General features: G+C 46.2%; 1 protein-coding gene across 3 annotated transcripts in view; it reads right to left on the reverse strand.

The window, feature by feature from the left end:
• The window catches only part of RNF112 (ring finger protein 112), a 27,373-nt gene continuing 11,495 nt past the window's right edge, over positions 1 to 15,878 (reverse strand). For all 3 annotated transcript variants that reach the window (XM_083580470.1, XM_083580468.1, XM_083580469.1), the window contains 12 exons: positions 13,024 to 13,327; positions 12,331 to 12,534; positions 11,423 to 11,560; positions 10,487 to 10,591; positions 10,329 to 10,379; positions 9,481 to 9,537; positions 7,833 to 7,919; positions 6,583 to 6,703; positions 5,361 to 5,491; positions 3,109 to 3,162; positions 2,330 to 2,404; positions 1 to 1,671 (listed from right to left, as the gene is read on the reverse strand). In XM_083580470.1, the coding sequence (XP_083436596.1) occupies positions 1,129 to 1,671; positions 2,330 to 2,404; positions 3,109 to 3,162; positions 5,361 to 5,491; positions 6,583 to 6,703; positions 7,833 to 7,919; positions 9,481 to 9,537; positions 10,329 to 10,379; positions 10,487 to 10,591; positions 11,423 to 11,560; positions 12,331 to 12,534; positions 13,024 to 13,327 (1,870 nt within the window). In that variant the 3' untranslated portion in view covers positions 1 to 1,128. The remainder of the gene's footprint in view (positions 1,672 to 2,329; positions 2,405 to 3,108; positions 3,163 to 5,360; positions 5,492 to 6,582; positions 6,704 to 7,832; positions 7,920 to 9,480; positions 9,538 to 10,328; positions 10,380 to 10,486; positions 10,592 to 11,422; positions 11,561 to 12,330; positions 12,535 to 13,023; positions 13,328 to 15,878) is intronic.

Here is a 15,878-nt window from a genome sequence, read left to right on the forward strand (position 1 = left end):
AAATAAATAAATGTATTTCCTGAAACATGAGCCAAGAGAGGCTGGGTGGGCAGGCGAAAGTAATAAGCATCCCCCAAAGCCAAGGCACTTGGATATAATGCCGGGAATATAGAGTATTTCTGACAATGAATTAGCTTTCCTAAAACGTGTTGCGTCAGAACGTCAAGTTTCTGGGCACTTCAGAATACACTATGGAGAATCAATGGGAAGGTTTCCCTGAGGATAATGAGAGAGGCTTTGTTCCCATGAACCAGTGCAAATTTGCCAGCAGCCTTTGCTGTTCAATAGAATCGGGAACTGCATCCCTCACTCACCTGACATTGCATACCTGAGAGACAATCAGCAGGGTGCTGAAACTGATTAACCCCCCATGAACATAGTAACAGCTGAAAGGTTTTGACCTCTTGAAATAAATTGCAGGGAGAGGGTGCAGCTTAACTACATGAAGAAGAAAATAACTTCTTTCCATTCCCTGACTTCACACTAGAGGCTAAAGTGAGGGCTCACTTTTCAATATGTACCTCTTTAAAGAGGTGGCAGTAATGTTTCTCCCAGGATGCCCTTCTAGGATGCCACTAGGCTGCTCCCTAGCTTGTGTTGCTGGTGCTGCAGATAGGCCAAGGAAAAAATAGGAAGGGTCAGATTTCCCCGTCCCCTTCACTCTGCTTATTATCTCAGCATAGGTGTTGGGGCAAAAGTAACCTGCAAAAGGGTCCATGAAACTCCAGAGGCCCCTTGTTCTGCATTACCTGTCCTGGGCACTGAAGGAAGCTGGAAATGGACGCAGAAGAAAGCACTGCTCCCTTACCTACCACTAGAGAGAATGCAATCACCCTAGCATCAGAAGGCCGCATTACTAGGCCTCAAGTCATCACTAGTGTGTCACCTCTCCATGTTGATGAACACTAAGGGCATGCTATTTTGCTATCCCTTAACCAGCCACGAGAAGGAGAGGGAGAACAATTCTTAATGTGTTTTACAGGACAGCATGTAAGATCCATTCCCCCGCTGCCATCCACACCCCTGGAGATATGCCTGAATGAGAAAAGAAGAGGTGTGCAGGCTACAGTGATCTGCCACTTGTTTGCAGCGGAAGCTGTGGGTCATAGTACTGCCTCTTTGTCAACCCTAAAGTGAGTTCTGTGGCCTAATGAGGCACCTTTCGTCTGAGAGGCTGGTCTCCTCTTCACCTTCAGGGTCGTCTTCACTCACATTCTTGGCCTCCTGGGTCTTCCTCTCCCCAATGCTGCTCCCCACGCCAGCCCCTACCCCACCCCCAATGACTGCAAAGGTGCCTGCACCAGCCATAGTCCCAATGGCAAACGTAGCGGCAGTGCCAGTGCTCAGCACAATGGCTTCTGCGGCCAACACGGCAGCTGCCACGCCGGCCCCGATGGCTCCGCCAGCTAAACCCACAGCACCCACGCCAATTGCCATCCCAGCTTTGAGGGCATGGGACTTGTAGCGACGGTGGTAGCGCTCCTTAAAAATTTGAGCTTCGTGCTTCAGGTGGTCCTCCAGTGACAAGATGGACTCTGTCCGGCCCGGTTCATCACCCTGCAGAGACTCCTCACACCGCTGCATTAATTCGCACTGCTTGCTCAGAAGGCGCCGCGTCATGGACTTGGGAGTCACTTGCAGGCCAGCAATCATGGGACGACAGAGCTCGTCCTGAGTGGAAGAAGGAAAAGATGTGTCAGGGTTACAGAACTGGGTAGGAGGGGAGGGAAACAGAAAGGAGATGCCAGTTCATGACCCAAGACAATCCCACTTCATAGTAATACAATTGTATTTCTCCTGCCCTTTCTCCTAGAGGATCATATGGCACCCGTGGGGAACCTTAGGCCTGGGGGCTAAATGTAACTCTCCAGGCCTTTCTATCTGGCCCTTGGGGACTCTCCCCAAGCATAGCTAGATCCCCTCTTTGCTAGTCACAGGCTTCACCACTCCTACTTCAAGCCCTTCTTGCGAGTTTGTTGTTGTTTTGCCTTGCTGTAATGTGTCCATGAATTCCGGCAATGCCTGGTGCTTGCCTGGATATCGGATAGATAGAGATGTGTGAGTGTGTGCAGGAACTAGCCTACTGTACAAAAGTAAAGTCACTCCTGGAGTTTCACATCATATCCAAAGCATCTAAAAATATTAATGTTTCCAGACAGTTCTCTCAAATGGATTCTGTTATCCCTAAAGTGCAACCAACAGTGGTCCAACCTGCACGGCACATTTATTTCCTTCTGCCAAATCCAACCCTCAGAAATTCCTCAAAATCTTCTTTGCCAACATTTGTCTTAACCCACAGCCGCACCTGTTAATTTGGTTCTGCTCATACCTGTTCTCTAATGAAATCTGCAAACTCCTGCTGCAGTTTTTCCTGGATGTCCAGATTGTGTAAGATGACAGCCATCTGGGGAGGGTAGAAGGAAAGAATGGAAGATTCTCATTTTTCAGTTGAGTCCCCTCAAACCCCATTGCCAGAAGAGGCAAAGGAAGGTAAGTGTTCATTCATGTACCAATCCTGCTTGTGCCAGCCATCTTCTTCAGTTTGCATATGACATCTTCCTTGTGGTGATGGACAGGAATAGAGGAAACTGCCTTACACCAAGCCAAACCATTGGTCCAAGTGGCTCAGTGTTGTACTCACTGACTAGGGGGGGCTCTCCAAGGTTTCAGGAAGTAGTCTCTCCCAGCCTTACCTGGAGCTGCCAGGGATTGAACCCTGAACTTTCTGCATGCATAATGAATAGTCTACCACTGAGTTACAGCCCTTCCCTATTGATAACACAGCAACAGAAGCTGTCACCCCTACGCACACTCACTGACCTCTCAGTCCCATCTCAAGAAAGTTTTTATTTCATTTATCAGGTGATGGAAACCTGTGGTCTGCTATCCAAGCACTAACCAAACCCAGAGCTGCTTAGCTTCAGCAAGGTTATTGTATTATTTGCCATTGAAATATACCCTGGCTGATGGATGCAGTGTCCAAAAATGCAGCTTCTGCTTAAATAGATCAAACAGGTAAGCCAAACGACAAGCAATATGGGGGCCTGGTCAAGGAAACAGAAGCAGGGCTGATCATGAACATCAGATGATGAGAGTGAAGTTTGATACCTGAGTGACTGAAGAGAAGCCAAACTTATACTTCTTCATCAGAGAGGAGAAATTCTGAAAAGGAAAGAGAAGAAAAGGAGTGGCATCTGAGGATGGGGTTCACAACTGCCTCCCCACACTAAAAGACAGTCACATACTGTCAGAAGCCACAGTGCTTCTGTCCACACATACATCACATTTGTTTTCCCACACTGGGAGTTTGTACATTCATTTGCTTTTTTACAAACGATGTTTTGACCTTCAGCCCTAATAAGGCAACTTCACAGTTAAAGAGACCTTAACAGTTAATTAATACAACTGGGATAATAAAAATATCAAGATTGCAATGAGATTTAGAACAAACAAACGTAAGAAGCAGAACCAATGACAAACACAAGAGAAATGGAGTTCAAGCCAGGGCAACTGGCAAATCCCAAAAAGGGAAAGAAAAGAGAAAAACAATAAACAAATCTTGACTTTGGCAGCATGGCCTAAGTTCCACTGCTGAGGAGTTGCAGCTCAGCCTGTGTGCTAGGACAAGCCACACCCACACTAACACTTGGACATGCTGAAGGGAGTCAACGGCACTACTGAGTTGCAGCAGTGTGCCTGACGGAGAGGTCTCATATCTCAAACTTTCTCCTAGTTAGCAATAGCAGCACTGGCTACACTAGACCTGAAGTACAGCTTAGCAAGTGAGGTGAGTGGTAGGGATGGAAATGAGTTGGTCCCTGTCCCAAAATACATAGGAAGCTGCTTTATACTGAGTCAGGCCATTGGGTCCATCTAGCTCAGTACAGTGGTACCTCGAGTTAAGAACTTAATTCGTTCTGGAGGTCCATTCTTAACCTGAAACTGTTCTTAACCTGAGGTACCACTTTAGCTAATGGGGCCTCCAGCTGCTGCCGCACCGCTGCTGTGTGATTTCTGTTCTCATCCTGAAGCAAAGTTCTTAACCCAAGGTACTATTTCTGGGTTAGCAGAGTCTGTAAACTGAAGCATCTGTAACCTGAAGTGTCTGTAACCCGAGGTATCACTGTACTGTCTGTACTCTATGCTGGCCAGCAGTGGTTCTCCAGGATTTTAGGCAGGAACATTTCCTATTTAGAGATCAAACCTTTTGCATGCAAAGGTGTTGCTCTAACACTGAGCTATGGATGCTCCTAATGAATACACGATGTAGCAAAGTCAGAGCCTTGGTCCATCGGGCTCAGTACTGTCTACACTGACTGGCAGCACCTCTCCAGGGCTTCAGGCAGGAGTCTCTCCCAGCCTTACCTGGAGATGCCAAGAACTGAATCTGGGACCTCCTGCATTCAAGGTAGATGTTCTACCACTGAGTTACACCCACCCATTGGATATCAGCCAGGTCTAAATTATTTTTAGATTAGAACCAGTGGGTATCTCTTTTTCCAAGAGTACACCCATCTACACACATACATGCTAGCAGCCTTTCTCCACATAGCCAAAAGAGCATCACACAGACACCGAATCTTACTTCAACCCTGTGTTGCAATGGTTACATTTCAGAGAAAAACTAGACTTTGACTGGACAGCTTTTAAGTCAGCCCCTACAGCTGTGCATTTAATAGCCACAGGGTGTCCAGCTATTAGCATGCAATAATGTTTAGCTCTGAGCTGTGAAAAACTTCACCTGCTGAAAAGCAACACAGGGATGAAGAACACCCGCCCCGCCACCAATACTTATGGACTACAGCTCCCACCATCTCTGACCACTGGCCGCATTGGCTGGGGCTGATGGATCTTGGAGTCCGACAACAAGAGAGCCAATGGATCAAATTTCTGTTATATGTAGGCATGTTAGGGCAATGTTTCTATTGGTCAATCTCTTTTAGCACGTACCTGTACTTTAGTCCAATTAAGCTCTAATTAACAGGAGAACCTTTACTTCTTAATGGCGGCATAGGAGGGTTTTCAGCAGGCAAAGTGCTTTTGCACTCAGCGTCTCCCTACCCCCCACATTCCATGCCTGAGTGAGAGCCAGGTATCAAGATGAACTACCCCCATCCCTGGGGGGGGGGAGGATTTGCAAGGATAATTACCCTCAATCGTCCTTGCTGTCACAGGGTCTTCCTCCATTAAGGCAGAGCAGAACCAAAAGCCTCTACTCTTTTATATAAGCCTACCCTAAGCCATCTCTTTGCACATAGCACATCTTCTGTGCCTATCAGAGCAGTGTGATGGGCAGAAATCCAACAGGTGGAATTCTCCATGTTCTGTCCAGATTAGAGACTTGATTCTGCATCTCTCACCTTCACCTTGGCTGCAAGTTGTGCCCCTGTAAGGGCTCTTCCCTCCTGGTCACTCTTTACATGCGTTGCAGCTGATCTGGCTATGTCGTTCCCATAAGCCTTCAGGCAATCCCTAAAATCCTTATCCATGTCTGGAAGGGGAAACAAAAACAAAGCAGGCAATTCAGGCAAAGAAACTGTAACAAATGATGCTCTCGGAACAGCTGCTCCCCCTGGTGGCCACAAAGGATGATGCTGAAGGTTCAGTAGCCCTCCCCAATTTTACATTTCACCATGCCACTGAATATAAGGAGTGAGAAACCAAAAAGCACGTGAACAGAGCATTTGGAGCAGTAACTTAGAACCACAGAATTGTAGAGTTGGAAGGGACCCTGAGGGTCATCTAGTCCAACGTCCTGCACTGCCATCCATGGGTGGGCTCGAACCACCAACCTTCCAGTTAAAGGTTTGCATTCAATACCAGGAATGGGGAACATGGGGTCTGCCAGATGTTTTTGAACTCCAGCTCCCATCAACCCCAGTCAGGATGGTCAGTGGTCAGCGTTGATGACATGTCACATGTTTTGGGGCTAGGCAATGAGAAGCTGTAGCCTCCACTCGCCTGCAGCCTGATCCAGGCTGCTGCAGCCCAATTAGACATGGGTGGGAGAAAGTGAGAAGAAGTGACAGGTAACATTTGTTTGCATCACATTTAGGTTTGACATAAGTGGTGCCAAAGCCTGAGAAACTGGAAGGACTAAAGGACCCAAGTTATTGCAAGTTGTTTTAAACTGTTTTTAACATTTTGTATTAGTTCTTGCAACCCACCCTGGGGCCTTGAAGTCAAGGGTTGGTAAATAATGAAAGAAATGTCACTTCTCTTTTTTTACATGATAGAAGTGGGGAAATGCTTTTCTATTGCTTTGGGGTTAAGGAGTACATACTGTACTGCTTTCTATGGGCAGACTAAAGAAACAATGAGGACATCAAAGGGAACTAGTAATTCCAGCCACCAGATGGCAGATAGCAGAATTAAGCAGTTTTCTCCTCTTTAAAGTCTTTGGCTAGCAAGGAGAAAACGCCACTATGGATTAACAAAGGAGTTTATTATGGAACCAAAGCTCCACTTAGTGGATGAATGAGTGAACAGCTCACATGCTGCACAGAGCTAATGCAGATTAGAGGAGCAAGAGTTGGATTTGGAGCTACTTGTGGGAATGATGGAAAGAGAAGAGGTTCTTACCTGCAAGTGTGCCCTCAGTTCCCACCACCAGCCTCTTGCCAGGGAAGGGCATCAGGTAGCAGCGGGTGCTGGTGCTCCTGAGGGCCTCCAGGGCCCGTGGGTGCCTTTTGGGATCCAGTTTCTGAGGAGAAAGAATGAGAGAGAATTAGATGTAGCCATCCAAAAACAACCACCCGGAGCCAGGCTTGTTGTGAATGGGACTTCTCAAGCACTCTTCCAAAGCAGCTACTTGGGTTGGATTGATATATTCATATTCATATTCGTATTCATATTCATATTCATATTATTATTTATACCCCACACATCCGGCTGGGTTTCCCCAGCTACTCTGGGCAGCTCCCAAAAGATAAAAAACAGAATGAAACATCAAACATTAAAAACTTCCCTAAGCAAGGCTGCTTCAGATGTCTTCTAAAAGTCAGATAGTTGTTTATTTCCTTGACATCTGATGGGAGGGCATTCCACAGGGTGGGCGCCATCACCGAGAAGGCCCTCTGCCTGGTTCCCTGTAACCTCACTTTTATCTCTGCATGGTTTTCTAACCCATTCAACAAGCCATAACTTCAACAGTAAAAATAATAGAGCCGACAAAGCAAATGATAACTAATACAAACAGCAGTTGGAATAAAAATCCAGAATCCTACATAAGTCCAGAAGCTAAAAGCAATTAGAACAGAAAATCAGGAAGGGGGAAAGTACTTGGCACAAGAATTTAAATATGCCTATTGCAATCAAAGCAGTGGCCCAGTTACACCCACCAGGCCATTTCAGCCAAGCCATGCCCACTTACCCTACACCTGTCATCATATTTGATGCCAGGTGTGGGGTAGGTAAATATGTGACTGGGCCCAAAGGGCATCTCCTATCAACAGCACCTGAAAAGTACAAAGCTGTGCCCTTCAAAGTATGTGGACAAAAATGAGTTATCTGCATCACTGTGATGACAGATGAGTGACCCTACCCACCAGTTCAAGCTGCCCATGAAGGTAGATGAAATAAGGACCCACCCCACCAGTTGGATCTCATTCCCCATCCCTGAATCAATGGGTCTGGATAAACAAAATGGCCTTCTATTCAACCTTAAAAGGCCATAGATTGGGTACCAGGCAAGTCTTTCTTTGGAAGGCATTCTATAAAATGGGGTGCCGCCAACAAAAAGGCCCTCTTCCTGGTAACCACCTTACTCACGTAGTTGGAATGGAGAAACTGGAGAAAGACTCTCCATCCAATGCTTCCACTGTCACATTTACCTGTATGGTACTTTGGAGGTAATTATGTCCCTCCTGGAATCCAAATTGAGGTGGGAAGAACCAGTCACGCACCAGGACATCAAGATGCTGCAACAGAGAGACGAAGCATGTGAACTGCTTTTCCTACAGCTACAATATGCTCCTATTCCTCTTACACAAATCCTTTCAATGACCACACTTTGACTACTGTGTCCAGCTCGGGCACTGAGTCTGAAAAAGGATAATGCAAGGCTGAAAACTGTGCAGAAAAGTGCAACCCAAATGATGCAAACAATATATCATTTAAATTGGAACCAGTGAAAGCTGTGAATGTCCTGTGTGAGTGTCTGGAGGTGGTTGGAAGGTGGATGGTGGTTAACAGATTGAGGTTGAATCCCAACAAGACAGACGTTTCTGGGGAGACAGGACAGGTGTGGGGTCTCCCTGGATCTGCACTGAGTAACTGCCACTAAAGGACCAGTTTGCATTTCTTAGTGCAGAAAGTATTGATCTGATGTGTAGAGATCTTTCCTATTCTGATTAATACAAGAGGATTCTAGAAGCTACTAGAAGTTTCTCTGTGTGAGAGAAGCAAGCAGAAGGGTCATGATTGTTTTGGTTATACCTTCTGGAAGCTGAGTACAGCTGGTTTGAACTGGTTCTCTTATCTCTTCCAATTAAGGTCATGCTGACTATAAATATAGGCCAGAAAGAGCCTGGGTTCTACTTTCTCTTTCTATCCCTCTTCCTTCTGGTGTGTACATAGTATGATTAGTGTTAAAGTTTAGTCTTGTTTTAAGTTTATAAGTTTTTTTAAGTGCTGGAACTGGATTTTATGGACTGTGCCAATCCTGAATGTACAGTGGTACCTCGGGTTAAGTACTTAATTCGTTCAGGAGGTCTGTTCTTAACCTGAAAATGTTCTTAACCTGAAGCACCACTTTAGCTAATGGGGCCTCCTGCTGCTGCCATGCCGCCGGAGCACAATTTCTGTTCTCATCCTGAAGCAAAGTTCTTAACCCAAGGTAATATTTCTGGGTTAGCAGAGTCTGTAACCTGAAGCGTATATAACCCAAGGTACCACTGTACTGGATTTGTAACCATTTATGCTCATTTGCCTTCAGCACTAGTAAAGCTCTGCTGGATGAAGTACAATTGCCTCTGGTCTATTTTTGGAAACTACATTGTATTTAAGTTTTTCCTCCACACGTATGACAATGCATAGCCACTGGTTCTTTTGGACTCACCGCTGTCCATGGATAGGCAGAAATGCCCAGAGTGGATTTACATATGAATTGGGTAGACAAATCAATGTCTGCCCAATTATATATCGTTTTCACCTTTTTCATTCCATGCAGAGGTGTTATTTCGGGTTTGTGACACTCTCCTTATGATTGAAAAGAAAATGCAAAGGGGTGTTTTAAAAAGCAGCAACAAAAACAGTGGGAAGAGCAAATTATTGGGCGCTTGCAAATGAGAGAAAAAGAGATGTGGGTGCCAGGCAGAGGAACACGAGGCTGGGAGAGGTGGCTGAGGCGATGGGAACCCAGGAACAAAGGAGCTCTTTGACAAATCGGCGAGGCAAAGAACATGAACATCATGGCAATCGTAGGAGAAGGAAAAGAGAATGAGACAAAGAGAAGGAAGTGGAACAGCCGGTCCGCATTACCTGAAAGGGCTTTAATCTGCAGGAGCCTCCTACTGTCTCAGCTACATACATGAACATCTGTGGGCAGAGGAAGTGGGAAAGCCACCCAGGAAATGAAGAAATCTGTTTTACTTATCCCTTTAGCCCAGCCCACAAGATCTATTCCCCTCTCAAGAGGCCATGGGCTTCAGAAGCAAGGAGCCAAAACCCCACTGGATAAATTTATGGCTATGGTATTTATTATATTGTGGTATTAGTTATGTACATCACCATTTATATCCTTACTCCTCCCCACCCCCTCAATATAGTTGGAGTCATCTCATTTTATGCTCATAATATCCCTTGAAGGTAGGCAAAGCTGAGGAAGTCTTGACTGGTTCATGATTAGTTGCATGCATTCAAACTCAGTCCACAGCAATCCTGGTCCAAAAACTCAGTCTACAACATCTGGAGGGCTACAGGTCAGGGAAAGGTGCCCTAGGGATTTGTTGCCTTTCACTGCAATGTGCAGCATGGCTTACTCAAGCCATCTCTTGGCATCTGCTTTTCCAGCATTTTCTGGCAGTGCACGGATTCTCTGCTTGCAGTGTGAGGCAGTTTTGGCTGCATGGATTGTTCTGCTGGGCAGAAACCTGCCTTTTGTCTATCAGGGACTGTTAGACAAAAAGAAACTTTGTCCCTTCCAGTTCTATATATCCAGCCTTCTGCTTCCCTGAAACTTGGGGGAACTCAGGAATTCTGGATCTTGCCCACCCACCTTTCTAGCCCACATGGCGAGAACCAGCTATTTTTATTCCAGCCAACTATTTTCCTCATCCTTCCCCTGGATAATGCCCAATCCCCCTTTCCCCTTTTACAATCCTACTCACCTCCAGGTATTCCAAATCTGGGTCCTTCATCATGGTGGCCAAATTGAATATCTAGGAAGAAACAACAGAGGTGTCAGAAGATGCGCTGAACTTACTTTTGCAGCAGGAAGGAAGAAGAGAAAGCACACCTGGAAAGGAGGGATCTGGCAGGAACCCACCTGATAGGAGCTGAGCAGCATGGAGAAAGCTGAGAGCTTGACACCATCTTCAACGTTTCTTTCCACATCCATTGACCCCTCTGTGTCCACCAAGAACATGGCAATCTAAAGGGACAGTAAGAGATTAACGGACTCTCATAGGAGAAGTTTCCTGAGAGAAAAGGAATTAGTTTGGCCGGCGGGCTCCAAAGTACCTACTTATAGCTTATAGGTGGCATGTGTCTGTTGTGATGGTAAGCCATAATGGCTTCCTGTCCATTGCTGAGCCTAAGTGGGTGGTATGTGCCTTGAACATCCTAAATGTCTTGGGATCCAAATTCCCCATGAAGTTCTTCTTCTCGTACTGGCCAGCCAATGTCATGAGATCTTCCAGAGAGGCCCTGATCTAAATGCCCACCATAGAACTTAGAGGATGTGCAGTGTAGTATAATGGTTAGAATATCAAACTAGGATCTGGAAGGCCAGAGTTCACTCAGCCACAAAGCTCACCAGATAACCACAAAAAGTCACTGTCTCTTAGCCTAACAGACTTCACAGGGTGGTTGTAATTCTGCAAGGAGAGAGCCTTTTCTGTGGTGACACTCCAACTTCAATCCCCAAGGCTGCAGTTCCAGTACTAACATTATAAGCTTTACAGTGCAAGGAGAAGACCTTCCCATTTGCCTGGGCATTTTAGTACTTTGGACCACAACTCCAGTACTGGCTGAGGCTTATGGGAACTGTAGTCCACAACATCTAAAGAACAGCAGGATGGGAAAGGCTGAGTTAGGATGCGAGGAGTGTGGGGCAGAGATTATGTGCAATGGAAGTATTTCATGAGGACATCTCCAGGGGGCTGGGATGACCAGAAGGTCCCATTTCCACTGAGGGAGAGAAGCTTTCTTCCTCTTGTTCTTTCCCTAGTTACCTTCACAGCCTGTGCTGTGCTGTTCTTACCTTTTCATGTTCACTCTGGATCCAAAATGGCCGACTCCATATCCACACACCCTTGGTGGTGGTGTTAGGTCCTGGTCGCCATTCAAAACCCGTCAGTGCTTCATCTTCCTGACCCATCCATGATCCGTCCTCAGCCTCCTGTCAACAAGGAAGAAAGGCAGAGGATGGTGATCTTGTTAAACCCACAGAATGTTCATGAAGACAGGGCATAGAAAGGCAAGCTATGTGGTATTGAGCTAGATAGGACAATACCACTCTCCAATTCAGAACCCATAAGGGTGGAAGAGAGTAAGAGTGTCTCTGGTTGCCCTTCCCATCCACCTCGAGCATCTGCCCTGCATACAATGTATGTCTCTGAATAACAATTGTAGAGAACTGCAAGCGGGGAGAGGACTGTTGTACTTGGGTTCTATTTGCAGGCTTCCCATAAGTATCTAGGTGGCCACTGTGAAAACAGGATGGACTACATGAAACTTTGCCCTGATCCAGCAGGGCTCATCTTCATATACCTCTGCTACCCTTAGATGTCCACACAGCTGCTTAACTTCTGCTCGGATCCCAAATGTGTGCCAGGGTATAATTTGAAGGTGCATGTGGTCACCACTTTGCTAAAGCTAAGCAGGTCTGTGTCTGGATGGCTGATCACATGCACACTGCCCTCATTTAAAATGTCAGGATATAAACAAAATAAAATAAATAATATTACAGCTCTGACTTGCACTTGCACAAAATCCACTGCACAAAAGCCCATTTTGTACAGCTGATTACCTAGATGAGATGGGGCAACATGATCTGTGAAGGACATTCATCCAAGCCAGACCCTTTTCAAATGGAAATTCTGCAAGCATCACCTATTGACCCACCCTAACAACACACACAGAGAGAAGTTCCCATGCATTTGTTCTCACCAGGTTCTGAAGCCGCCGTAGAAGAAAGTTCAGCAGGAAGGATTTCCCTCGCCGTTGCTCCCCAAGAATGGAGACCAGGCAGACAGGGGCGTCCTTCACCTGCCCCTGCTCCAAGCAGCGGCTCAAGGCTTCCTCATCCAGGCAGAGATCTCCATCATCATCCAAGCCCACCAGCTGCACTGGCTTTCCTGCCTCCAGTATCTCCTGAAAGAGAAGGGAGATGGATAGGTCACCCAGATCTGAAGATGCTCCACAGTCTGGCAACCCCATGCATCTTAGAGACGTCAACACAGAAGAAAGCACAGCAGATCAATTTATAATCATGATCAGTTTTACATCAGGCTGGCAACTGAGCGTCTGTGCACCAAAATCTTGCTAGCAGATGACGACTGTTGGCCACCCACTGTATATACAGCTCTTCCTTTCTTGACCAATAAATCTCACCACAGCAGGCTAGAATTTTAAGGTGTTTTAGGGCATATTGCTATTTGGAGGTGAGCATTCATACCATTCGTTTTCTATTGGGAAAACTCATTGTCAGAGGAGGAGCTAGGAAAATGCAAAATATGATTCCCCAGCCAGCACTTGCATTGATGCTGTGATTCCTTCATGTTACATCAAGTGTCCTAGTGGAAATGGTATAAGATGGTTACTTATATAAGCCACTTTAAGCCTCCCCAGATTGGGTCTTACCAGTTCCTCCTCAACCACCTCCTTTACAGGCAACTGTCCAATTTTTTCCACCAGGCTCCGCAGCCGAGTGTCCGGGATCATCCTCTCCCGGCTGCAGGGATGGCGGCATTCGGGGCAGCGGTACCCATAGCACGAGGTTCCACTCCAGTGGGCAGAGAGGCAGACCCTGCAGAAATTGTGCCCACAGTCAATGCATACAGGGTCTTCAAAGGGTTCGAGGCAGATGGAACAAGTTATGTCCTCTTTCAGGTCCTGGATCATGCCTCCTGCAGACGTCTTTGTGGGGCTTGCCAGTGAGCTCAGCCTGCAAAAAGCAAACAGATAAAATACAAAGCTGAACAGTGAAACTCTGGTTTCTGACAGTACCTCATTCTGCTGTGTCCACAAATAAGGCCTCGGTTAAAACCCAACTGTAATCATATTTACGCATTTCACTCAGTTAATTGTCTGGGATGTGACCTCCCCTTGCTGAATGCTCTTTCTTGGAAGAACAAAGTTGAAGAAGCCGTTTGCAATGTGCTCCCAATGAATATCAGGCTTCTGCTTAGACTCTGAAGGACCCTGAATTCTGTTTTTGCCAGCTGCTGTGGAAAAGAGAGATGGGGTACATGAGCAAATCCACCTGCTCATTTCCACCTGGCAACCCTGCTGATCTTTAGGCCCAGAAGTTTCCTCAGGATTGGGAAGGGGGAAGAAACACCAGCTGTGGCTTACTACCTGATTTTCAGCCTAGAGATGCCTTCTCTCAAGACATTGGATGATCCTGAATTCTATTTATGCAGGCTGATATGGGGAAGAGTGAAGGGGTAGGTGAGTAAACCTGTCAACATTTCTCTACCTAGCAGCCCTACAGATTTTGAAGCCTATGAGTTTTGTTGTGACAGAGAGTGAAAGAGAAACACCAGTTAAGGCTTATTGCTTAGACAAGGAGCTATAAACCCCAGACCTGTTCTTAGATTGCCTCTGGGCAGGGCAGGCAGTCTGAGGAGGATGACTCATAGAAAAAGCTTCCTGGAGTTAACTCCTTATGCACACACCAAGGTGGACACACCAAGGGTACAAAAATGAACTTCAGGAGGCTTGAGTCCTACAGTGACACATGGGAATGCTCCCCTCTGCAAAAGAAGAAGAAGAAGAAGAAGAAGAAGAAGAAGAAGAAGAAGAAGAAGAAGAAGAAGAAGAAGAAGAGGAATCATAGAGTTGGAAGAGACCACAAGCGCCATAGAGTCCAACCCCCTGCCAAGCAGGAAACACCATCAGAGCACTCCTGACATATGGTTGTCAAGCCTCTGCTTAAAGAAGGAGACTCCACCACACTCCTTGGCAGCAAATTCCACTGTCAAACAGCTCTTACTGTCAGGAAGTTCTTCCTAATGTTTAGGTGGAATCTTCTTTCTTGTAGTTTGGATCCATTGCTCTGTGTCCGCTTCTCTGGAGCAGCAGAAAACAACCTTTCTCCCTCCTCTATGTGACATCCTTTTATATATTTGAACATGGCTATCATATCACCCCTTAACCTCCTCTTCTCCAGGCTAAACATGCCCAGCTCCCTTAGCCGTTCCTCATAAGGCATCGTTTCCAGGCCTTTGACCATTTTGGTTGCCCTCCTCTGGACACGTTCCAGTTTGTCAGTGTCCTTCTTGAACTGTGGTGCCCAGAACTGGACACAGTACTCCAGGTGAGGTCTGACCAGAGCAGAATACAGCGGCACTGTTACTTCCCTTGATCTAGATGCTATACTCCTATTGATGCAGCCCAGAATTGCATTGGCTTTTTTAGCTGCCGTGTCACACTGTTGGCTCATGTCAAGTTTGTGGTCAACCAAGACTCCTAGATCCTTTTCACATGTAGTGCTCTCAAGCCAGGTGTCACCCATCTTGTATTTGTGCCTCTCATTTTTTTTGCCCAAGTGCAATACTTTACATTTCTCCCTGTTAAAATTCATCTTGTTTGTTTTGGCCCAGTTCTCTAATCTGTCAAGGTCATTTTGAAGTGTGATCCTGTCCTCTGGGGTGTTAGCCACCTCTCCCAGTTTGGTGTCATCTGCAAATTTGATCAGGATGCCCTTGAGTCCATCATCCAAGTCGTTGATAAAGATGTTGAATAAGACCGGGCCCAAGACAGAACCCTGTGGCACCCCACTAGTCACTCTTCTCCAGGATGAAGAGGAACCATTGATGAGCACCCTTTGGGTTCGGTCAGTCAGCCAGTTACAAATCCACTGAGTGGTAGCATAGTCAAGACCGCATTTTACCAGCTTCTTTACAAGAATATCATGGGGCACCTTGTCAAATGCCTTGCTGAAATCAAGGTAGGCTACATCCACTGCGTTCCCTTTATCTACCAGGCTTGTAATTCTGTCAAAAAACGAGATCAGGTTAGTCTGACATGACTTATTTTTCAGAAATCCATGCTGACTATTGGTGATCACAGCATTCCTTTCTAGGTGCTCACAGACTGTTTGCTTAATGATCTGCTCCAGAATCTTCCCTGGTATTGATGTCAGACTGACTGGGCGGTAATTATTTGGGTCCTCTCTTTTCCCCTTTTTGAAAATAGGGACAACATTTGCCCTCCTCCAGGCTGCCGGGACTTCGCCTGTTCTCCAGGAATTCTCAAAGATGACTGCCAGTGGTTCTGAAATCACATCTGCCAGTTCTTTTAATACTCTTGGATGCAGTTCATCTGGCCCTGGAGACTTGAATACATCTAGACTAGCCAAGTATTCTTGTACTATCTCCTTAGTTATTCTGGGCTGTGTTTCCTCTGCTGAATCATTTGCTCCAAATTCTTCAGGTCGGGCATTGTTTTTTTTATCGGAGAAGACTGAGGCAAAGAAGGCATTGAGGAGTTCA

The sequence above is a fragment of the Podarcis filfolensis genome (assembly GCF_964270895.1).
Source record: "Podarcis filfolensis genome assembly, chromosome: 13".
NCBI lineage: Eukaryota > Metazoa > Chordata > Lepidosauria > Squamata > Lacertidae > Podarcis > Podarcis filfolensis.